This window comes from Salvelinus fontinalis, chromosome 21 (genome assembly GCF_029448725.1).
Source record: "Salvelinus fontinalis isolate EN_2023a chromosome 21, ASM2944872v1, whole genome shotgun sequence".
Lineage (NCBI taxonomy): Eukaryota > Metazoa > Chordata > Actinopteri > Salmoniformes > Salmonidae > Salvelinus > Salvelinus fontinalis.
The window spans coordinates 34,773,156-34,799,524 of NC_074685.1; the positions used below are offsets into that span (position 1 = coordinate 34,773,156).

General features: G+C 43.3%; 1 protein-coding gene across 2 annotated transcripts in view; it reads right to left on the bottom strand.

Annotated features, from left to right (window-relative positions):
• Positions 1-26,369, bottom strand: part of cwc27 (CWC27 spliceosome associated cyclophilin) — a 50,543-nt gene that overhangs the window by 19,119 nt on the left and 5,055 nt on the right. For both annotated transcript variants that reach the window (XM_055874991.1, XM_055874989.1), the window contains exon 11: positions 15,678-15,784. In XM_055874991.1, coding sequence (XP_055730966.1) covers positions 15,678-15,784 — 107 coding nt within the window. The remainder of the gene's footprint in view (positions 1-15,677; positions 15,785-26,369) is intronic.

Here is a 26,369-nt window from a genome sequence, read left to right on the forward strand (position 1 = left end):
AATAAGTGTTCATTCAGTATTGTTGTAATTGTCATTATTACAAATAAAAAAATATAAAACATTTTAAAGTATTTTTTAAATAAATAAATAAATAAATATATATATATTTTTTTTTTTTAAATCGGCCGATTAATCGGTATTGGCTTTTTTTGGTCCTCCAATAATCAGTATCGGCGTTGAAATATCATAATCGGTCGACCTCTAGTGTGTATGGCCAGTGGGATTTTAGCATGTAAATCTTGGTGGGGCAAAACAAACAACATGTTGGATGCATGCCAGCAAAGCCACTACACAACACTAAACATTAAATTAATTGCGCTATATAACGGTGACAAACAGTGGCTAAGACAAACAGTCGAATAAGACATTAAGTTAATGAGCGAGCTAGGACGGACATAGTCAATATAACTATGTATTTAGCACTTTTGAAATGTACAGCAACAGAATTCAGAATTTCTCTAAAACAGGTTATAGGCTACATGTGCACAACCAAGTCAGAACAGTAGGCGAAATTAAGAGGGTGAGGTACATGGGCTACTAACATCTAACTACACAACATACACTTAATTTACTTTCTTAGCTACAATATACATACCTCCCTGGCATATTACATCATTTATGCCTCAGCATACAAGACATTTTTGGACCTTGTTGTGCTGTGCTCACTTGAACAGGAAGGTGGCACGGCAGTCCTTCGTGGGCAAATTGTGTAATAAAAGTCTGGCATTCTCTAGATTTATGGTGCTTTCAAGACAACTGGGAACTCTGAAAAAAAAAAGGTCGAATCATGACGTCAGTGATTTTCAGGTTCTCGTCAGTGATTTTCAGAAGAAGACTCAGAGTTCTCGATCTACAATTCCGAGTTGGATGACTGTTCGAAACGTATTTCCCTGTTGGAGCTTGTTTTTTCCGGAATTCCCAGTTAACTTGACTTCTTTGAGTTCAAGACTTCGCAGATCCGAGCTAACAGTTGTTTGTTTGCACAAATCATGCTTCATTGACTGCAAGGCCAATGTTAAATGTTTATAATTTTAAATTAGGAAAAGAGCCCCTTAATCCCAGATTTGGGGCCACTGTCACTGATTCCTTCCAAACCACTCATTGTTGAATTTGCGATTTCCAACTTGTTGTGTAATGTTTATGTCCAATAGCTCATGTGCACCGATACGTTTTATATATAATTTCTCTTCATTATTTCTCTTCATATGACAAGGATTAACCTGTTAAGGCTAGGGGGTGCTGTTGTCACTATTTATGGAAATCGTGTAATTTTTGAAACGGCTTCCTACAAAATTCTTGATCGTACAATATGCATATTATTACTATTATTGGATAGAAAACAGTCTATAGTTTCTATAGGCGTTGAAATTTTGTCTCTGAGTGGAACAGAACTCATTCTACAGCAATTTCCCTGACATGGAGTCAGATTACACACATTTTGGCCCCTGTTCTGGAGTCAGTTTTAAGGCCACTGTTATTCCTATGAGTATACGGACACTGCTTATGTCTTCCCCTGGATGCCTTTACGTGATGACGCTTTGAATGGTATCGATTGCCCAATCACAGCCACTATAAATGAAAAAATCCTGTAGGTAGGAACTCTTTTCTTGGTGCGTCAGGCGCGCGGAGGACACCGACCTACTGTTTTTCCAAGCATTAGTGTAGCCAGTTATATTTCTCCGGTCATATTTTTACTCGTTATAGGAGTTAAAAACATCATAAGGTAGTTAATTTAAAATGTTTTATAGCAATTTATATCCGTTTAGTGCGATTTTGGGACATTTATTTCTGAGCCACTGTGAATCTCTGGGCACCGTTCCAGTTCATGCCGAACGCAATGTGCATTTCTACATGGCAAGAGGACAGCTTTCGACCAAAAGACGATTAGGCCCAAGAAAGGATTCTTTGACCAAGATTCTGATGGAAGAACAGCTCAAAGTAGGAACAATTTATTTTGATAAATCGTGTTTCTGTCGAAAAATGTTAGTGGCTTAGGACGCCATCTTTTTTGACGTAGCTTCGCTTGGCGCAAACTGTATTGAAAAGTAAGGATAATTTAAAAAATGTAATTCCGCGATTGTATTAAGAATTAAATTGTCTATCAATCGCTGTCCACCCTATATTTTTTAGTCACTTTTATGAGTATTTATGTATATGACTAGATCACTGTCTAATATGGCGCACGACATTTTCTGACCAGCTGGGCTACTTTTCTCATTGTCTAACCATGATTTTGGTGGCTAAATATGCACATTTTCGAACAAACTGTATATGTATGTTGTAATGTGATGTTACAGGAGTGTCATCTGAAGAATTCTGAGAAGGTTAGTGAAAAAATTAATATATTTTGGCGATGTTTATGTTATCGCTCTCTTTGGCTAGAATCAATGCTGGGGTAATGTTTGCACATGTGCTATGCTAATATAACGATTTATTGTGTTTTCGCTGTAAGACACTTAGAAAATCTGAAATATTGTCTGTATTCACAGGATCGGTGTCTTTCGATTAGTGTATGCTGTGTATTTTTACGAAATGTTTGATGATTAGTAGTTAGGTAAACACGTTGCTCATTGTAATTATTCTAGTCCATTTGTGACGGTGGGTGCAATTGTAAACTATGACATCTACCTGAAATATGCACATTTTTCTAACAAAACCTATCCTATACCATAAATATGTTATCAGACTGTCATCTGAGGAGGTTTTTTCTTGGTTGGTGGCTATCAATATCTTAGTTTAGCCGAATTGGTGATAGCTACTGGTGTTGGTGGACAAAGAAAAGATGGTGGATTATGCTAATGTGTTTAGCTAATAGATTTACATCTTTACATATTGTGTCTTCCCTGTAAAACATTTTAAAAATCGGACATGTTGGCTGGATTCACAAGATCTGTGTCTTTCATTAGCTGTATTGGACTTTAATGTGTGAAAGTTAAATATTTAAAAAAAATATTTTTTTTGAATTTCGCGGCTCTGCCTTTTCAGTGTGGGTGGGGGGAGTGTGCCGCTAGCGGCACCCCGGGGCTAGACAGGTTAAAAAGGATTTGCCAGTAGACTTGATTCATGATGACTGCTAACTAAGATTTTGAAAGTATGATGTTGACATGATCAGTCAAAGCTACTGTACAAATAACGTGATATGACGCCATTTTATCTGTCGCCAATGACCTTCAGCCTTCTTGGATGGGCACTTCTAATGTAACTCTATGGCAGCACCCAAGGGGCTAGAATTTTAGAGCTCTACCCTTAGACTTGACGGTGAAGTAGTGTCCCCATGAGTGACAGAATACTGAGCCAATCACGGCGCAATGCTCCGTATTTCCTGCTGGCTTGCCCCACCACCACATAAAGCACTGAGCTAGGCTGAAACACCTGCATTTTGTAGCTGCCTTAATCAAGAAAGCAAAAAAAGAGAACATGTTTGTATGTGGCTTTATTAACTCAATGACATTTATATATTTTTTTACATTGTTTGCAAACTGATATGTGAAACGTATTAATGTCGAAATAACATGCAAAACAGGCAAGCCCCCCCCCCCTGTTTATTTGCATTGTTTGCATCTTGTTTTTAAATTTATTTTATTTGTACATAATGTTGCCGCTACCGTCTGAAAATAACTGCTGGACATCAGGACTGCGATTACTCACCACGGACTGGCAGAATCCTTTTTTTCCTTTAACGAGGCTGACGATCACGACGCAAACAATATACTGCTTTCTCAGGAACATGCCCAGATCCTCGTGATTCGCGTGATGAGGAGGCAGAGAAAAAAGGGCCAGAGGGTAGGCTGCCTTCTGAGAATTCGTAGGTAATCGAATAAACCCCCACTTCCTTCCATTCTGCTAGTAAATGCGCAAACTTTGGAAAATAAAATCGATGACCTACACGCAAGATTAACTTCTTCGGGGTAGCATTTTCACTTTTGGATAAATAGCGTGCCCAATTTCAACTTCCTTCTACTCATCCCCAGAATATAAGATATGCATATCATTAGTATATTGTTTGCATATTGTTTGAATCATGTCTGTGAGCATAACAGAACTTATGTAGCAGGCAAAACTCCGAGGACAAACCATTCAGATTTTTTTTTTTTGAGGTCACTGTCTTTTCAATGAGTTTTCATTGGGACACCAGATTTCTAAGGGACTTGTTTGCAGTTCCTATCGCTTCCACTGGATGTCACCAGTCTTTGGAAATTGGTTGAGGTTATTCCTTTGTGTAATGAAGAAGTACGGCCATCAGAAAGGAAATTGTTTGAGAGAGGCACATTACCAAAAAAGTTGTGTCAGTTTGTTTTCTTTTTGTATTGAACACAGATCATCCCGTCTTCAAATTGATCGATTATTAACGTTTAAAAATACCTAACGTTGTATTACAAAAGTAGTTTGAAATGTTTTGGTAAAGTTTACATGTAACTTTTGATATATTTTGTAGTGACGTTGCGCAAGTTGGAAGCTGTGTTTTTCTGGATGAAAGGCGCCAAATAAATTGACATTTTGGATATATATCGACGGAATTAATCGAACAAAAGGACCATTTGTGATGTTTATGGGACATATTGGAGTGCCAACAAAATAATTTTGTTAAAGGTAAGGCATGAATTATGTTTTTATTTCTGTGTTTTGTGTCGTGCCTGCAGTGTTGAAATAAGCTACTCTCTTTGTTTACTGTTGTGCTATCATCAGATAATAGCATCTTATGCTTTCGCCGAAAATACTTTTTGAAATCTGACATGTTGGCTGGATTCACAACGAGTGTAGCTTTAATTTGGTATCTTACATGTGTGACTTAATGAAAGTTAGATTTTATATCATTTTATTTGAATATGGCGCTCTGTATTTTCCCTGGCTATTGGCCAGGTGGGACGATTGCGTCCCACCTACCCCAGAGAGGTTAAATTACCAATGGGACATTCAAAACTGTAATATCTTAAGCTTCATGGAGACGTGGCTGAACGACGACACTATCAACATACAGCTGGCTGGTTATCTTTTCTGGCGCAAGTGTTCCACTAGCGACCCACCTCGACAACATCCTGTGAAATTGCAGAGCGCGAAATTCAAATTACAGAAATATAAATATTTAACGTTCATGAAATTACATGTCATACATCAAAATAAAGCTTAAATTCTTGTAAATCCAGCCTGTGTCCGATTTCAAAAAGGCTTTACGACGAAAGCACACCATGCGATTATCTGAGGACAGCGCCCCGCATACAAAAGCATGATTTTTTCCCCCCCCAACCAGGCAGGTGCGCCACAAAAGTCAGAGATAGCGATTTAATAAATGCCTTACCTTTGAAGATCTTCTTCTGTTGGCACTCCAAAAGGTACCAGCTACATCACAAATGGTTATTTTGTTAGTTAAAGTCCTTCATTATGTCCCCAAAAACTCAGTTTAGCTGGCACGCTTCATTCAATAATCCACCGGTTTCCCTCCTTCAAAATGCATACAAAATGAATCCCAAACGTTACCAATAAACTTCTCCAAACAAGTGAAACAGCATTTATAATCAAATCTCAGGTACCTTAACACGTAAATAAACGATAAAATGTAAGACCGAGAATCGTTATTGTCTTTACCGGAGATAAACAACAAAGAACGCACTCTCATCAACGCGCATGAAAACACTACAGCCAAAATGAGAGCCACTTAGAAAAACGACAAATTCTAGCAAATTTTTCCAAAAACAAGCCTGAAACCCTTTCTAAAGACTGTTGACATCTAGTGGAAGCCCTAGGAACTGCAATCTGGGAGGATTTTGCCTCATAGTAAACATGACAGCCATTGGAAACAGTGGTAGGCTGAACATTTTTTGGGGGGGATGGTTTGTCGCTGGCCATATCAGTTCTGTTATACTGACAGACATTATTTTAACAGTTTTAGAAACTTTAGAGTGTTTTCTATCCAAATCTACCAATTATATGCATATCCTAGCTTCTGGGCCTGAGTAACAGGCAGTTTACTTTGGGCACGCTTTTCATCCGGACGTCAAAATACTGCCCCCTAGCCCAAAGAGGTTATACGCTGTATCGGCAGGATAGAATAGCGGCGTCTGGTAAGACAAGGGGCGGCTGACTATGTATTTTTGTAAATAACAGCTGGTGCACGATATCAAAGGAAGTCTCGAGCTATCGCTCGCCTGAGGTAGTGCATCTCATGATAAGCTGTTTACATACCACCACAGTCAGAGGCTGGCACTAAGACAGCATTGAATGAGCTGTATTTCGCCATAAGCAAACAAGAAAACTCACCCAGAGGTGGCGCTCCTAGCAGCCGGGGACTTTAATGCAGGGAAACTTAAATCCGTTTTACCAAATTTCTATCAGCATGTTAAAAGTGCAACCAAAGGAGAAAATGTCAAAATAATAATAAACTCCGGAGCACCTTTACTCTCCACACACACAGACACATACAAAGCTCTCCCTCGCCCTCCATTTGGCAAATCTGACCATAATTCTATCCTCCTGATTCCTGCTTACAAGCTAAAAAATTAAAGCAGGAAGCACCAGTGACTAGATCAATACAAAAGTGGTCAGAGGAAGCAGATGCTAAGCTACAGGACTGTTTTGCTAGCAGAGACTGGAATACGTTCCGGGATTCCGCCGATAGCATTGAGGAGTACACCACATCAGTCATTGGCTTCATCAATAAGTGCATTGATGACGTTGTCCCCACAGTGACCGTACGCACGTATCCCAACCAGAAGCCATGGATTACAGGCAATATCAGCACTGAGCTAAAAGGCTAGAGCTGCCTCTTTCAAGAAGCGGGACTCTAACTCGGAAGATTATAAGAAATCCCGCTATGCCCTCTGACGAACCATCAAACAGGCAAACCGTCAATACAGGACTAAGATCGAATCGTACTACACCGGCTCTGATGTTCGCCGGATGTGGCAGGGCTTGCAAACCATTACAGACTACAAAAGGGAAGCACAGCAGAGATCTGCCCATTGACACGAGCCTACCAGACGAGCTAAACTACTTCTATGCTCGCTTCGAGGCAAATAACACTGAAACATCAGAAGAAGACTCAAAAAATTGTCAAAGACTCCAGCCACCCTAGTCATAGACTGCTCTCTCTTCTACCGCACGGCAAGTGTTACCGGAGTGCCAAGTCTAGGTCCAAGAGGCTTCTAAACAGCTTCTACCCCTAAGACTCCTGAACACCTAATCAAATGGCTACCCAGACTATTTGCATTGCTCCCCCTCCCCCTCTTTTACACTGCTGCTACTCTCTGTTGTTATCATCTATGCATAGTCACTTTAATAACTCTACCCACATGTACATATTACCTCAACTAACCGGTGCCCCTGCACATTGACCCTGTACTGGTACCCCCCCTGTATATAGTCTCTCTTTTTTAACTCTTCACTTCTTATTCTTATCCGTATAACATTTCACTGTAAGGTCCACACCTGTTGTATTCGGCGCATGTGACTAATAAAATTTGATTTGACATGTCATTGCATATTTAGTTGGGTGTTGCTAAGGCAGTTCAGATATTTGCCATGTTTGTAACGAGTCATACATTTTAATGTGAGTCATGCTACTGCTAGTCAGTTCAGCCAAGATGTTAGTTAGTAATGCTAGCTCGTTAGGTCTGGTGTAGCTCACACATATTATTCTGTTCATATTGCCTGTATTAGTAGAGGCTGGTGGGAGGAGCTATAGGAGGATGGGCTCATTGTAATGGCTGGAATGGAATCAATGGAATGGTACCAAACCCATCAAACACATTTGACTACGTTCCATTGATTCCACTGAGCCCTTCCTCCTATAGCTCCTCCTACCAGCCTCCTCTGGTCTGCATATGCTCATGTTTATGGACATGTAGCCCTTTTTAGCCTGTAGCTTTCCTTGTGGCCAGTTACTATTCCATCTAGGTCGTGGTCTTGTGCGCATGCGCAGATCCTAGTTAAAATTGCAATCACATTTCAGTTGCTAGTCCAGCTACTTTCTTTCTCATTACATTGTTGCTTATCAGCAGTCATTCTCTGTTGTGTACATTCATTCGGCCTGTATGCTGAATTGTGTCTAGTCCTATAATTGTGGTATTACTTTCTGGTCATTATAGTGTTTATAGCAATGCACAGGCATTAAGTTATCACTGTATCCTACCTGGTATAAGCTATTCCCTAGCACTCATACAACATTATGCAGTATGTGCATGTGCATTATGTCTAGCTGACCAAACTCAACTCCATGGTGAAGGAAGTTTGATGAACTCCACCAAAGGAGTTGAGCAGAGGACAGGCTTTGTGGAATTCATCTCCGACTACATCGATTCGCCCAAGGTCACCTACATTATATCTTGCCTATACTGCTATTCCGGAGATGCCCTGTATGTAATTTCTTTCGATTCCTGCGTAGAACCACTTTTATACACTCTCACTACTCTGTGAGAAGTCAGTACTCAACCTGGTGTGGTAAACCAATATCTGCAATAAACCTGTTCTGAAGACTTCTGACTTGTTCTTGCCGGACATCCCTGTGGCGGCTGAATCCTGTCCACTGGTACCTATAGTTCTCTACTAGCCTATAGTATTATTCTGTAATAATGTTGTCTGTTTAGAGTGAAAAGTCTTTTTTTAATGCTGTCAGTTCACTTCATAAGGAACCTAATTGAGTAACAAAAAGCTTAAGCCCCACAGGGTATTTGGGGTTGGATGGCTATCATTATAAGTCCAGAAAACCATGCAATTACTCATTTCACAAGGTATTTAGGCCACAAATACTCCAAATTTGTAGCAATCATCGGAATCCCCTAGCAAAGACTGGGGCCACACTCTCTCACTCTCCACAGTCCAGGCCTCTTCCCCAGAGTCAACATGGAAGTCTGCTCTGCTGCTCGAGGTGCAAATCTTTCCCTTTGATTTACGATAGCAAGAAGTGATCCCTTTCCATCTTTCCCGTTCACCCCTTGCGCTCTGCCCCCTCGCAGCAGCCCGGGACTTGCAGGATGCTGAATGATGATTCCCTTGGGCACTAACACAAGGAACACACGTCGCCCTCTCCAGCTGTTGTCACTAACTACTATCTTTGAGTTTGATGGCCATTCTAACTACATTCTTCCCCCTAGCTATCACCTGGGCCAGAGAGAGCTACAAATCACAGGCCTGATGTGTTAACAGGGGGGGGGGGGGTTGTTGTGAATGACAGACTCCTCTTCTTTAGGGGCGGAAGCTCCCTCCATTTCTCTTTTCCTCTTTAACCAATCAACGCTTGTTCAAGACGAACCGCTTTCAAAGGCCTGGAGCAGTCAAAGCCGTGTCAAAAGAAACCCTGTTTCTCATCGATCAGCACACTCATCAGAAATAGTTCAGAAAATGTGTGTTGTGAGGCCGCCTACTCCTCCCGCTTTCTATCCATCATAGTCATTGCCGTCACAACAATAAAATAATGCAGATTCCAGCTGTGAACTGAGTGATGTAGATCTGAGTTTCCTACATATTGCCTCCCAAAGAGGTCACAACTGGGAAACCCAACACCACCACTATATCGTCGTTGAACCTTAATTTCCTTCCAAACAGAAATTTGGAAATTAAGGTTTCTGCCAGTTTCTTTTTGCGCAACGATTAGCTATGTCCGCTGACATAATTTGGCTTAATAACGTTGACAAATAAATGTGTAAATCTCCATTTGAATGTATTCTTCAAAAGGCCAAAAGAAATTAGAACACAATCCTTGACTCAACAGCCAAATTGAATCCCATTCCTAAATATTAAAAATTCTCGAATGAAGCCACACGATTCATAAAATGTCGAACTGAACTGCCTTTGTCAGAAACGTGAACTGATATTTTGGAGAAAAAAAATAAACCTAACTGCAACATATAATCATAAGTCAATTGACGTTTCAAAGATCAGTCTTTGTTTCTTCCACATCAACAATTTGACTGACAAGGCGCCATTGAAATAAAACACGCTGTGCACACAGGCATAACCTGTATAAATAACTTGGAGTGGTAGAAAGAATGTTGCCACATCATTGAGGGTGGGTATAAAATGGACAGTGTTTTCAGCCTGTCTTTCTTATTTTTGGCTCTCAGAACCAACATTTATGCCAAGAAAGAGAAAACCAGACTAGAAGAACATGCTATAATTTATGTCTTGAAAATGGAAGCGATGTCTGTCGAAAATAATAACTCAAAAGGTAACTCAAATGTCTCTTTTAGCGCTCTACTGGGTGAGTTCTGAGGTGACAATAGGCTTTTCCCCCTGATTAAGTTGCCGCATGCCAAGTTAGTGGGTAGTGGATGCTGCTGTTAGCGCATGGAGGAGGAATATGTTTGCTTCTGGCACTGAGCACAAATATGTGTATAGCCTGTGTGGACATAGGAAGTACAGGGGGACCAGATTCAAGGCCTGCTGCAAGAAACCAAATGATGAAATCAGTTCCCAGCAAACAGGGGACGTCCTGAGGACATCCGGCGACGTTCCCATTAGGTCCCTTAAGGGTTTCGGTGCGACGTTATCCCACTGACGTTCTGAGAACATTGCATGATGGTCCCATGGGGAACGTTCTCTGGTGGACCTTTGTCTAGTTCCCTGTAAGTAACCAGGACATGACTGAGGACCATGTCAGGAACTTTTTAGGACGTTCAAGACTTTCCTTTTACTAGTCCTTAGGGAACATTTTATGGGGAACCTTTTCATAATTCCCGGTTTGTCCTTGGGACGTTTTTAGGACGTTGTGTCATGGTCCCCTGAAGGTCCCGCGAACGTTCTTGGGAATTTGTGTCATGGTCCCCTGATGGTTTTGTCTACTTCCCTGTTTGTCTCGTGAACGTGCCCAAGGATGCTTTTAGGACATTCTTGGTACGTTGTGTCATTGTCCCTGGAGGTTTTTGTCACATGATGATTCCAGGTGTCCCAAACCATTATAAGTAAAGTAATGAAATGGTATGGGGTTTTTAAGGTAAGTGATATGCTGTTCAGCTAAAACGATATTTAAAGATATTTAATCAATGACAATATGATTACATTTGACATAAACACTTAGTACGGTCTTTTCAATATGACCCCAACTTGGTTTTGCTTCTTGATTTGGGGTATGCTGATCTTTCTGTTGTGCCACAAAGTCGGTATAATTTCCCAACCTCCCGAGTGGCGCAGTGGTCTAAGGCACTGCATCGCAGTGCTAGCTGTGCCACTAGAGATCCTGGTTTGGGTCCAGGCTATCGCAGCCGGCCGCGACCGGGAGAACCATGGGGCGGCGCACAATTGGCCCAGCGTCGTCCGGGTTAGGGGAGGGTTTGGCCGGCAGGGATGTTCCTGTCCCATCGCGCACATGGACTCCTGTGGCGGGCCGGGCGCAATGCAAGCTGACACGGTCGCCAAGTGTACAGTGTTTCCTCCAACACATTGGTGCGGCTGGCTTCCGGGTTAAGCGGGCGTTGTGTCAAGAAGCAGTGTGGCTTGGCTGGGTTGTGTTTGGGAGGACGCACGGCTCTCGACATTTGCCTTTCCCGAGTCCGTACGGGAGTCGCAGTGATGGGACAGGACTGCAACTACCAATTGGATACCACAAAATTGGGGAGAAAAATGGGTTAAAAATAAATCAAATATATAGATTCAAAAAAATTACAATAATTCAGCAGTCCCCTACACATTCATTAATTATAATCCATCACAGCCCTTAATTACAATAGCAGTGCAGATGGCACTCATGTTATCAGTTATTTACAACTATTCTCTCATTGATTTAATTTACTTATTTCAGCAATTTGAGGGTTTTCTGTATAGTTGTCTAATGTTGGTGGGGGAAATATTATTCAGGGACCAACTGGGAACTATGCAAAATCTTCAGCGGACCATGACACAACGTCCCAAGATCATACTCTGGGACGTCCCCGGGACCAACCGGGAACTAGACAAAACCTCCAGGGAACCATGACACAACGTCCCGATAACTTTTGTTGACAATTTCTTGATGTCCTAACGACTCATTATTGTTTGCAGGATTAGTGCCTGGGATCAGATCAGTAGCCTGTCAAAATAGCTTCCACTCATACTTAGAAAAATACCTAATTTAGGACAATAACTAATTTAGGACAATGCCATACATGGCAATAGGTTTTTAGCTAATTTCAAATACTTTGTGTAAACATTAATTTAATATACAATATTTTCCATTATAAATGACAGCGATAAGTTAAAACTGATTAAAATGGGAATCTTACAGCTAGAAATAGGCAAGGCATTTCAGATCAGAAAAATTTACATTTTTATTATATTCTGACAATTACAAACTCAGTGATTAAACTTCAGGCTCTCGTCTGCTACTAACATTACCCTAACCGTCCCAGATAGATATGATGGACCTCCCCTTTCTTGTTTTTTCCTGGTATTTCGTTGGAGATTGCTGAGTACATGGTGAACATGCCTCCTCCAAACGGTCCATGACCTGTCTTGGCCAAGTAGCAGAGGGGGTGTGCGTCCCAATGGCACCCTATTCCCTACATAGTGCACTACTTTTGGCCAGAGCCCTATGGGCTCTGGTAAAAGTAGTGCACTGTATAGGGTGCCATTTGGGACACAGATAGGGAGGACTCCGTCCAAGCACAACATGTGCACAAGCAGGATCAGAATTCCATCCTCTGCAATTTCATTCTCATAAAAAATAGGACAAAGAGGAATCTAGAACACTTCAGTCTTCTTGTGTGTATTTATCAATAGTGTGTTTGGCAAGCTAAGAAAACAACCTAGATTTGACATTTTTTTTCTTTCGCAAACCGTTCGGTCACACTTTAATTAATCAAAAGTGCTTAGAAAACATTTTGGAGGGCAAACGGCTTTGCAAACACCAGTCTTCTGCTAACAGAAATTCAAAACGTCTATGGGTCTAATGGTCCTGTCCAAATGTCCTCTCTCTATTGAAAGCGTAAAAGAACAATACCCATTTTATTTGCCACATGAATGTGAGGAATGTTGAGTGTATTGAAGTGCACGTCCATGTACGTATGTTTTGGAAGTGATGTCTCTTTGTCTTAATAGCAGACCGGTGAGGTAATGATGATACAGAACCACAAAGTCAGCAAGTTTACCCACTAAATTCCCTTTCCCTAGAGACTACAGTCAAACCTACCACAGCTGCATCCGAGCTTCTTTGGAATAGACCGCTGCTCAGAGGTCAGGCTGTGGGGGGTCAGATTTTTGGCCCCATCGAGACATTCAATGAGAGGACAGTGACGTACAACAGCCTCCCTATTCAAAGCTGTTTGAAGGTCAAAAGGTTTTCCTGAGCCCACACTAATCCTTAGAGAAAGTAGGGCAGAAACCTGCCTGACCAGGCAGCTTTAGAGAGAGTAGAATTTATTAATAAAACAAGACTTACTGACCTTTACTGGGTCACAGTGATTTAGTTTTTTTAGTAACAGCAAAGTTAAAGTGAAAACAAAATCTGTATCCGAAATGGCAACCTACGCCCTATATATAGTGCACTAGTTTTGATCAGACCAAATAGGGCTCTGGTGTTCAAAAGAGGTCAGTAAACCATATAGGGCCAGGGGTCGGAACCGGTTAAAAAAACAAAACTGAAAATAATAACTTTTCAAGGAACAGAACCAGAACAGGGAACGAAAGTGATCTATACCGTTCCAGAAATAAACGTTATTTTTGAAAGCATGGGATCCGGTTAATGACATTATTTTATGCTCCGGGTATTTTTTCCAGTTCCACAACAACAACAAAAATGCAACAAAGCACCTATGCAAAGTCCTGCCTCTGTCAATCAGAAACTTCATCCAGTATCTGCCTGCCAGCTGAACATCTTTGCCTGTGTGTGTGTGCGTGTGTGTGTGTGTGTAGGCTACCTGCCCCTCCCCCTCTGAAGCACAGCTGTAGCCTACTAATGTTACAAGTTTGATTCAGAATATAGGGAGAGATTTTTAAATTAGAGAAGAAAGGGTTAACTTTTTCAATGCTAGTTAGGGATACTATAGCTATCACATTTCACGTGTTATTGATTCTGGTGCCGCTGTTAGCTAGCTTGCTAGCTAGCTCTGGTCCAACGACTCTCAAGTTCAAAGACATTCAAAGTTCCATAGAAGCCGCTCCTCTGTAGGTATAGCTCTGTGGGCCTAATTCAGATAATGCATGGCTTAACAAGATTCCCAGCACTTCAAGCCAAGCCTCCTCCTCCACCCTCTCAACACCTGCAAAACGTAAGTTGTGTATCACGTCCTACACTTGTCTTTCCATCACGTATGTAAACAACTCACTGAGCTATAGCTATAGCTATGGGGGGGGTTCGAACCGGTTCAGAACTTTATTTTGCTGGTCGGAACAGGATATATAGTTCGGTTCAGAACTAAACTATTGGAAATTCATTTAGGTTTCAACCTCTGTAGGGTGCAGCCAAAATGTGAAGCAGTAGCTGTTTCACCGCTTTAAACCCAAAGTCACCATCCATCCAGAATGATGAGAATGAGATAAAAACCACCTCCTTCGGTATCTAACCCACCACACCACGCAACAGTGCATTCCTCTCCCTCAGCTGAGTCACAGGATTCAGTGTTTAAGCAGACATCTGGCCCCCTGCAGAGTCCACTGGCCCGTGACTTCTCTTCTACACATTCCATCCTACTGAATGAAGCCTCACGTCCAACACATTTATGTAATGAGAGGAACGTTCAAAGAGGCTGCTGCCCAGCCAGAGACACACATAAATGCCTCCTGGTTAACCCCGGTTACAGCATCCGGCTGGATAACCACATCTACACTAACCTACTTGTTGTGACTTACCTGAACTGAAGCTTTTGTGTCTCCCTGTGACCTGCCAAGTAGGCCTACACAGAAACGTTTCTAGCTGGGATCCAGTCTCAGTTGAGACCTAATAGTGGGTTCTGAGTCTAGTATCCACCATGTGGTAAGCACTGAGTAAGAGGCAGTGTTGGGGAAAAAAAGACAAACAGTGTCTAGGAGATGATGAGAGCATCTCAACATCTCATGAACTTAAAAGCGCCTTGCGGTGACCCCCCTGTTCATTTGGCATTTATGCCACCACAAGACCACATGGACCATTGGTTTTGTTGCAAAACAACGTTTTGAGCTTCTCAGTCGCACTTAAATCTGAGCTAACGTGGTTTTCATGATTGTCCAAAAATATATGTTTCTTTATCGGCGGGTGTACCGACAAACACTCGGGAGACCGGCGGTATTATGGGAGGCTGCAGGACTGTGTGGTAACGAAGGAAAAAAACAACCACTTAGTTGCCTTGTCACTTTAAGCAAAGCTGAAGACCAACCTACGGCAAGGGCTTTCAACCAACGGGGTAGGCAACTCAGTCATTTGTTGCTCAAGCAATTTACGCAATTTTTCGCACAAAAAAAGCAGAGCCTTGGGTAGAATAAACTAGACGTTGATGTCCGCCTTAATTGTCAGAGACAAGAGGACTGTCTGGCTACATACATAGCCATTAGAGGAGAATGTGGCCCAGAGAAGAAATACTGTACCTCATGGAGATTGTTGATATCCTCTGTTAGATCACAGAGAGAAAATTACTTTGGGTAACACTTCACATATAAAGAGTATAAAGGGTGAGTAAGTAAGTCGTTTTTTTTAACAGTCTATAAAGTTTGTATAAAATCCTTTCATAAACCATTTAACAAACCATTTATAAAGTGGTACCTACAAGGTATTTAAAACAGTAATTGATGTAGTGACATACCCTCGCCTTCTTCCTCCTTCTTTGGAGGATTGGCGATGTCTTCTCTCCTCTTTTTGATGGCCAGTAGGTCCTTCTTCAACTGGCGAGACTCTTGACGAAGCTCGTCGCTGTAAAGGGAACAGAGGAGTTAACATTCAGGTAAACCACAGATCAAAATCAGGTATACCGCAGGTGACAGCATCAAAATGTACCGAAAAAACAAAAGTCATCTACAGATGGCTCTACAGCAAATCAGACTGACTGAAGAGAGCAAACACTACTGCGATCGGGGAACCCAGGTGCATTTGACTTTTCAGTGACGTGGTATAGTTATAGCTTAAATTCTAATTTATTTATCCAGAACTTTCTACAGCAGTCCACTGTTCTGGGTCTTGACAAACAAACACCTATTGTTCCAAGTTACCTACTTCAAGCTTCTCACAATACAATTAGCATGTGGAGTGTGTGCGAGAGCACTGAGCCGTCGTAAAATGAACAGTAAAAAAAAAAAAACACACAATGATCATAGGCAGCGCTTCTATACAGTTTGAGGGTTGAAATATGTACACTAAAAACGAGCTCCAATAAATCGAGTGGCGCCTTATTATGAAGAGTGTTCACGCGGCCTTCCAGGCAGGCCAGGGTTCTGGCACCACTAGAAGGGATGTTGTGGTTGAGTGGGTACAACACAGCCCCATAAAACCCCTGCAGAGAAAAGTCCATCTCTCTCTGAGTAACAAGTTAGTGATCCCTACTGCGGCCGTGGACCAAATGAACTCGATGAAGTGCTTGAGACTGGGGAAACTGGCACCAAATTGCCTCCAATTTGTTCCCAGTTAAAAAGGCATGTCCTCGGTTGGTTTGTAAAAACTGTGGCTGGCTGGCTATATTCATACCCTTCGCAAAATAATAATTTATTTCAGTCGCTTCCTTTATCATAACTTGCTTCCTACATTTATTTATATAGACTACAATTACAGTAATACAACACCAAGGGGTGTTACCTTCAGATGGACTCAAATATGTTTCAATTTCATGGGAGGCTATAAACCTGAAATGACACTTACCAATGATACAGTAGCCCAAAATACTCAGACCTCAGACAGAGAGGAACAGACTTCAAGACATAACCAGCGGTAAGTAGTGGATCTATAAATAAAGTACGCCTCAATTACTGTGCTGAGCCCGAATGCACATTCATACACTGCAAATGTTCAAGTGTGATTGTCCGGTCTTACTGACCCTGAATGAGACGACCTGAAACAGTGATAAAGTCAGGCCATTGAGGCCAAGGCATGTCCGGACCCAGGTCCAGAAATCCTGGGTGTGAGCTGAGGTCTCTGCTGGCTGGCTGCCCAACGCCCAGCTAGGAGAGGGAGAGGAAAGGAGAGGCTAGAGAGGAAGTCTGCTCCCAGTGCCAACAATCCTCCTCATACTGTTCCCTTTAACATGACTGACTGAGACAGAGGCTGCTAAGTACAGACCAGTTATCTGATGTTGGGAGATAATAGTATTTATACAAAGCCTGACTGCTCTGTTTGGGTCCTTTTGCAGAGCACAGGTAACACGGGTAGGTAACACAGGTAAGCTTCAGCCTGGCTGGGCCCCAGCTCAGAAACACATCCAGGTAGCATCTCTCCAAACAATGGCTGCCTTTGTTTCTCTGAACACCTTTTTTACTCTCTCTCTCTCTCCCTCTCCCCACCTTCTATTCCTCATTATGTACTCCCCCAGCTCTCCTTCACCCCTCCATTGCTCCTTAGAAGCTCTCGGGGGGGCATCAAACTAGCATCAAACTTAGTGACGTCTGATATGTTGACCTTGTAAAATGTATTATTGTGGTAAACTAGATCCCGCTGTGTCTCTTCCATGTCGGGCTCCCTGCTGTCTCTAAGTAGGGGCTCAGGTATAGGAGGCCTATAAGGTACAGTATGCGTGAACCAGACACAGCTAGACATGGTGTTGGTTCGTTCAATGTTATTTCTCCTCTTTAGGGGCTTAGGTATGTGAGCCTCAGACACACAGCCAGCCAGACATGGCGCTGGTATGTTTTCCCTCTCTTGGGGCACAGGTATAGGAGGTATTTGAGGTCTGTGAGTCTCAGACACAGCTAGGCATGGGGTTGTTGGTATGTTTCCCCTCTCTATCCAGCAGAGACACTGTCAGAGCTGAGGTGGTAGACCGAAGACATCCTGGAACTCTGCCGGAGGCCTTTGTCGCCTGCCCAGTGTCCCGTCTCAGTCTCACATCCATCTCTCTGTGTCTCCCGGTGTCTCAGAGCTCGTCTTGGGGAGCCGGGCTGAGTGGACTACGACATGAGGAGTTAAGTAAGGTAAGGTCAAAGCTGAGGAGTTACGTAAGGTAAAGTACTGTATGTAAACATGTGTAGCTAAGGCAGTGGGTAAGGTCAGATCACATTAGTTCAAGATGGAGGAGACGAACAAACAGCATAATGTTTGCTGACCATGTTAACCTTTCACATTTGCTTTGTTTTGTACACCTTGATAGCCGTCAGCTTAACTGGGCAAAACAACTCTGGGCCTGCTAGCTGTTGATACGGTAACTACACAAGCTCAGATTTATCAGCACAGAAATCTATGGAGTTTGAAATGAAGAGGCTATATATTCTACTGGGAGGGAGGTGGGACACACACTTCTGACTGAGTGATCATTTTCTGCTTGCCTTGACACGCTGCAATTTGCAAAACAAGAGAGACATCTCCAAGGCAACTGCCAAACAATGGTGCCGCGGGCAGACCCCCGTGCCAATAAAGGAGAGGGGCCAGAGAGGACGGGAACGAGGAGGGAAGAGAGCCAGCCAGCAACACCTGTTCATTCACTCCTGGGGGCTCAGCACATTCCACACAAAGCCCTCCAACACTGCAACACACTGATACACTGACACTGGAGATTATATTGTTTCTGTCAGCAGCAAACAGGTAAACTAACTACTCTGCCCCCATCCGCCTGTCTGTAGGGATGACAGTATTGTAGGGCGTGTTCCTGACAAAAAAAATTATTGTTTGACCAACAGTCGTCTGTTCTTTCAACCAATCGATTGGTCACAATTTTAAAATGTGTATTTAAAAAAAATATATATAGACACATCAAATCAACTTTTTATTTTATTTAACTGGGCAAGACAGTTAAGAACAAATTCTCATTTACAATGACGGCCTAAGAACAGTGGGTTAACTGCCTTAAGGCAGTTATGCACTATATGCACTGAGGTTGTCTGATGCTTTAAGCACACTGTTCGATTAAATAATTAAGACACAAACTGACTAGAGGTAGTCCGAGCCCAATTGATTTGATTGTGCCGCGCCGGGCTCAGACTGTGTGATAATCACCCGTTGTCTCTCTCTCCTCCCTGCTGCAGTGACCACCACAGAACATCAGTGTTTATAGCGCTGTCCGTGTTGCTGGAAGATAATTACAGCCATTTCTGACTGAAAAGTTCTGTTACCGAAATCCCTCATTTGTTTAGGAAAAACATTCCCTATTCCCTCAACCATTGCTCTTTACGTGACACATGTATGCATCACATGCACGTGACCAATAGGGCCTGACCTATAGCATAATCACATCAATAAATTGGTTATAACAATGTTTATATTTTTTTATTTAACAAGGCAAGTCAGTTACGAACAAATTCTTATTTACAATGACGTCCTACCGGGGACTAGTGGGTTAACTGCCTTGCTCAGGGGCAGAACAAAAGATTTTTACCTTGTCAGCTCTGGGATTCGATCCAGCAACCTTTGGGTTACTGACCCAATGCGCCTACCCGCCAGGCTAACTGGTGTGTGTGTGTGTGTGTGTGTGTTTACACAGGCAGTCCAATTCTGATCTTTTTATCACTAATGGTCTTTTGACCAATCAGATCAGCTCTGAAAAAGATTTGACGTGAAAAAGATCTGATGTGGGAAAAAAGGTCAGAAATGAGCTGCCTGTGTGTCTCCGTCACCAGATCTCAACCTAGTTTAACACCTATGGGGCGGTGCCTGAGACAGCGTTTTTTCACCACCATCAACAAACCACCAAACGATGGAATTTCTCGTGAAAGAATGGTGTCACATCCCTCCAATAGAGATCCAGACACTATGTCGGTGCTTGCTTTATTTTGGCGGTAACTTTTATCAGGGCCGTAGCTACATATGAGGACCCCCCCCAAAGTTAGAATAGTAGAATACACAAGGTGCAATTTAGAAACATGGTTGTGCATCAGCAGTTTGCTATTTGTGAGTCACTGACAGTCACTCAATTAGCCCATGTCAGTTAAGATTTTTTGATTGTTAAATTAGTCTAGCCAGCTATCTAAACTTGTAATCATGGCCGAATTACCGACCGGGCAGTCAAGGCACATGCCCAGGGGCTCTAACCTCCAAGGGGCCCCCATTGATTTTGTTTGTCACGCTCACTCAGATATCATATTAACATGCCCTAAGTCATGGCAGAATGTGTAGAATTGCAGTAAATCCATTTTTAAAATAGCAAAAAATTACTCCCTAATCCATGACAAAATGTGTAGAAATGCAGGAACTTAGTTAAACTGCAACAACAACAAAAGTCATGCAAAGCAAACGTATTTGTTTACCTTTTGTTAAATTAGAGTCTAAGCCCTGTCTAAGCGTTGGGAGGGTTCTACGAAACTATATGGAATTGTTTTAAGAAGGTCATACCAAGGATAATTTTGCTCCTTGATTTTGAATTAACACCCCTTGAAGTATACCTTTTGTTAATGAAAAAGTTATTTGATGAACATTTATTTTTGGCGTTACTGCTATTAGCCCATTCAAATGCATTGAATAACAGATTCACTTCATGGAACAACATAGTCCCCCCCCCCCCCCAATTTTTTTTTCCAAAAATAAGTTTGTTGTAAAGTGTCTGTTCTATATCTGACTGATTTTAAATTTATTTAACCCCTTATTTTTGGCACGAAACAGTCTCCATACTGTAAACATTGTACTTCCATTCAATTTCTCCCACTGGTAACGGGGGACCTTCAGAGGAGTCTTGTGAGGCCTAGAGATGTACGTGCGCGTGAGTGTCTCACCTTTCCACAGAGGGGTCATATTAGTGTGTAGCCCAAACTGTTGGGACGCTAACAGACAGAAGTTGGCAGATCGGCTGTACAGACAAGTCCCAAGACGCTTGTGGGGGTCGAAGAGCAGAACACCATCGTCTTCGTGAGAATCTCATCTTTCCATAGAGTCATAATAGTGTGTAGGCCAAACCGTTCGGCCACTACAGGCGATTTTATGAGAAGACCGATTTTCGGGATGTCTCATGGTCTGACAAACACCGCTCTAGCTCTGTTACATTTCACCGTAGATGCCGGACGTGAGACATAGGCGGATGCGGTGGACTGACACGCACGCAAAGCAAAACAACATTTTTACGGGGATTTCTTTTATTATGCTAATTAGATTTCCACTGGGGCGCGGACTTCGACCTTAGGGGGTTAATAAAATACTTTTCCTGCTGACAGATCCCTCTGTACGTATTAAATGATGGTTTTTAAAATCACAGTGCTGAGTTAATGTGAAGTGGCTAATCGTATAGCTAACAGGCTATGTGTTTGTAGATGGACTGAGGTGGCTGAAGATACAGCAACCAACGTGATAGCGCTACCAATGTGAGGCTCCCATCGGACCTCACTGAAACTCAGACCCTGGCTACGGCCCTATTGCCTGCATATAGGTTATATATACACTGCTCAAAAGAAGGACCGCTACCTCCGCCTTTGTGCAAGGAGGAGCACTGCCAGAGCCCTGCAAAATGACCTGCAGGTAGCGGTCCTTCTGCTGGGTTGTTGCCCTCCTACGGCCTCCTCCACGTCTCCTGATGTACTGGCCTGTCTTCTGGTAGCGCCTCCATGCTCTGGACACTACGCTGACAGACACAGCAAACCTTCTTGCCACAGCTCGCATTGATGTGCCATCCTGGATGAGCTGCACTACCTGAGCCACTTGTGTGGGTTGTAGACTCCGTCTCATGCTACCACTAGAGTGAAAGCACCGCCAGCATTCAAAAGTGACCAAAACATCAGCCAGGAAGCATAGGAACTGAGAAGTGGTCTGTGGTCACCACCTGCAGAATCACTCCTTTATTGGGGGTGTCTTGCTAATTGCCTATAATTTCCACCTTTTGTCTATTCCATTTGCACAACAGCATGTGAAATTTATTGTCAATCAGTGTTGCTTCCTAAGTGGACAGTTTGATTTCACAGAAGTGTGATTGACTTGGAGTTACATTGTGTTGTTTAAGTGTTCCCTTTATTTTTTTGAGCAGTGTATATATAAAAGCGTATATAGCCGGAGTAAATACGCAAAATCAGATTTCAAGAAGTGGCAAGATGTCACAAACGGCCTCCAAAACAGACCTGCTAACAAATGAGAATGAGCCAGAGCAGAACCGTACAGTTAAAAATAACAGAAACACCACAAGGTGAGCACTAGTTTCAACCAGCCCAAGGGGAGGTCTCCGTGGGTATTCATTTAGCCAGATGAAAAATAACTCAGTAGTGAATACAGTGGCCTTCTGTTAGCAGGACCATCCCAGCCTCTCTCTCACACACTCTGTGTTAATGAGACCAGGCTTTGACGAGATGCCAGAGTGTGCCCTCTCTCTCTCTGACTCCCTCCCTCCTTCAGATCTATCAGCCGGGGGGGGATGGGGGAGTCAAGAGACATCCATCCATCCACTCCACTCCACCTCCTTCAACCCTCCTTCCCAACCGGAGCACAATGCCAGCCATTCAGCAGCACCTCCCCACCTGCCAGCAGGGAAGGACTGGGACTGTCATCCCACAACACGAAGGAGGGGAAAGAAAGAGAGAGACAGAGAAGAGAGAGAGACGCATGTCTAGAACTAGCCTATCTACATTAAACGTCCTCCCTCTCCTCTTTTCTGAGCAGATTGAAGTAGGAACAGGTTTTCGTCATTCCTCTCTGCTGGGCCAGGCGGCTTTCGGCCTCTCAGGGGCTGCCAGCGATTGTCGCTCATTCGGACAATTCAAATAAGCGAAACCCAGGGTGCTGTGGATGATTTACTTTTCATAAAGAAAGCACACAAAGTGACTGGCTACGGCCCAGTCAGCCGCTCGCTCTCTCTCTTTAACCCCGCCAGCTCCCAAGAGGAACCCTCAGCTCAGACAGACAGAGAAAGGGAGGGATTCCAATCCCTCGGAGCAGCAGTCAAAACCAGGCCTCTGGTATACCATAGAGATTGGGATGACAAACAGTAGGATTACAAAAATATCTAAACCTTTACATTTGAGTTATTCAGCAGACACGCTTGTTCGGCAGACACTCTTGTTCGGCAGACACGCTTGTTCGGCAGACACGCTTGTTCGGCAGACACTCTTGTTCGGCAGACACTCTTGTTCGGCAGACACTCTTGTTCGGCAGACACTCTTGTTCGGCAGACACTCTTGTTCGGCAGACACGCTTGTTCGGCAGACACTCTTGTTCGGCAGACACTCTTATCCAGAGCGACTTACAGTTAGTGCATGAATCTTCAGATAGCTAGGTGGGACAACAACATATCATAGTAAGTACATAATATGTCTTAACTCTTCAAAGTTTTTTTTTTTTTTTTTTTTTAAGGCTTCAGACACCTCCTTAACACGGGCAGGGACTCTGCTTTCCTAGTGTCAGTGGAAAGCTCTTTCCACCATTGGGGTGCCAGGACAGAGAAAAGCTTTGACTGGCCTGAACGCGAGCTGACCCCCCAGTAGGGGTTGGACGGCCAAGAGGTGGCAGAACGGAGTGCTCGGGTTGGGGTGTATGGTTTGAGCATAGCCTGAAGGTAGGGAGGGGCAGTTCCCCTTGCTGCTCCGTAGGCAAGCACCATATAGTGGATTCGAGCTTCGGCTTGGTTCAAAGCCAAGCAGGACGGTGAGGAGGAATCTGACCACAGCACCAGCAGCAGCACAGACAAGAATCTGCATGACTGTGCAGAGAAGGAGAGAAGCAATGTGTGTATCCCTCTCCTACCAAGTAGGCTAAATTACCCACAGGTTCCTCATTCCATTCAGCCCATCAAACACATAAAGAGTCCTAAACACACAGATCTATTTCCCGAGAGAGAGACAGACAGACAGAAGGAGAAAGAAGGAAGAGAGACAGAGAGAGAAAGACAGAGAAAGCAAGAGAAGAGAGCGAGAGAAAGACAGAGAGAGTGCTCCGTGCTGGATAGACATGCAAGGTCGGGCCAGCAGAGATGTGTAGACCTGGCAGTTCCAAAACACACAGGACCTTGCTGCCAGGAACTGGATTATCTACAGCGGTTCTCCACTAGAGTCCAGTGCTTCCTGATTCCCATTACCTTTCTCTGAGAGACCCCTGGGTTATGACCAATCACAACAAACAGGTGCAGCCAATTAGCCACACAGTGTCACTTGTGTGTGTGCGTTTGGTGTCCAGGGTAAGGCCACTTGGGCTTAGATAATTGGTGTCTGTTGTCCCAGTTAATTGCGAGTTCCATTGTCTGCTGAAGGAACGTCTAGTGAAACAACAACGGTCTGGCCAGCCCTCCTCCAGGAGAGGTACTGGGTCGTCGTGGTGACCAGGTCTTCAGTCACCTAGTCAGTCAGGAAAAGGCCACATCTCAATCTGTTAAAGATCAACAGTCATTACAGACTTTTCTTCACACACACTGAGACAGACCACCCCCTGGACTGGCTGACAGGCCTAGACCTTAAAAAGGCCCAGCCAAAGATATTTCTCAGTTAAAACATGATTAAGATTGGAAAAAGACTGGTCATGGTTATTCTCTAGTAACAGAGTACATAGAAACAAGTTAAACGTTGGGCCTGACACGAGTTGTTTCTTCCTGATTCAGGGTTGAATTCAGGGCTAATCTCTCAAGAACGACCAGGTAGTGAGAAGAGGGGAAAGACGGGGAGAGATAGATATACACTGAGTATACAAAAGATAAAGAGCATCTGCTCTTTCCATGACATAGACTGAAAAGCTGAATCCAGGTGAAAGCTATGATTCCTTATAGATGTCACTTGTTAAATCCAATTCAATCAGTACAGATGAAGGGGAGGAGGCTTGTTAAAGAAGGATTTTTAAGCCTTCTTTAAAAACATGGGTTGTGTATATGTGCCATTCAGAGGGTGAATGGGCAAGACAAAAGATTTAAGTGCCTTTGAGTAGGTGCCAGGCGCACCGGTTTGTGTCAAGAACTGCAACAACGCTGCTGGGTTTTTCCCGCCCAACGGTTCCCCGTGTGTATCAAGAATGGTCCACCACACAAAGGACATCCAGCCAACTTGACACAACTGTGGGAAGCATTGGAGTCAACATGGGCCAGCATCCCTGTGGAACGCTTTCGACACCTTGTAGAGTCCATACCCTGACGAAATGAGGCTATTCTGAGGACAAAATGGGGGGGGTGCAACTCAATATTAGGAAGGTGTTCCTAATTTTTTGGTAGACTCAGTGTAAATAGAGAGAGAGAGAAAGGCAGAGAGAGTGCACGCTTGAGAGAAAGAGAAGAGAAAGAAAGAGCGCAAGAGAGCCAGGGTCTTGTTGGCAGAGCCAGTCAACTAAGGCTGTGTCCCAGAGCCATATGGAAGCGTTTTGCTTCCCCAGTCATGCCCCGTCGGGTTTAACAAAAGTGGCGGCTAGTCGGCTACCACATGCACTGCTTTTGGGACTCACTTCAATATATATATATATATTTTTTTTTTTATTAACTCCCGCAAAGAGGCCCCAGGCACTTCATATAGAGACCGGATTTAATCAATAGGAATGGTGACGAGGTGTTGAGCTCAGATCTCTCTCTGGTGAATGCTGTGGAGGTGAGAGGGATTGATATATAGCTATATATAGCTGTATCATGGGGTTGATATACAATAATGGATAATGATGTGGTAAGTATATACCGGTGTTGTAAAAACTGTCCGCACCCAACCAAACAGTCTGAGTATTTCTAGAGATTTACAGATTTATTACCCTCTCCTTTAATGGACGGGACCAAATTACAGTTCCCTCTTCAATTCCCATCCTGTCATAGTAAATATACATTATGATTTTAGATCTCTCCTGAAAACACCTCAGACTGATTACGTCACTTGATGCTGAGGAAAATGGAATGTTGTCTGGCCGTTTGGCAACAACGGGAAACAATTGCCTGGCAATATGGTAAAGAAGTTTTGTGTAGATGTGAAAAATATTTTTCCGTGAGATTCCTAATTTTCGCGGTCGTCTCAAACTTGACTTTTAACGTCTCCACCTGAGGCCTGCTGGATAGCACCCACGACCATCCTTCAGTTTTATCCCCTGCAGTTGAGCATAAAAGAATTACTCAGCGGGCCAAACAATAAAAATACACTCTTGTGGTCTGAAACAATATCTCAGAGAGAAAGGAGGAAAGAAAGAGAGAGAGACAGAGAGGAGAGATTCTTCAACAATGCCCCCTTTGTCCCGGCCCAACACTGTACTCTACCTACCAGCCTTCTCTTTGACTCTGTGCCAACACAAACCACGGTGCTGGGGTACAGGCCTACAGCCAAACAATCTACGCTTGTGTTTAATATACTACAGTCTGTCTGCATTGGCCTACCTGTCAGTCAGATGCACACACACACACACGCGCACACACACACACACAGCTGACTGGCTGGGCCGGGGCCGAGTCCTTATCCCATTGGGTAATTGAGAGGTAACACAACACAATGCTAGATAACAGTTTATG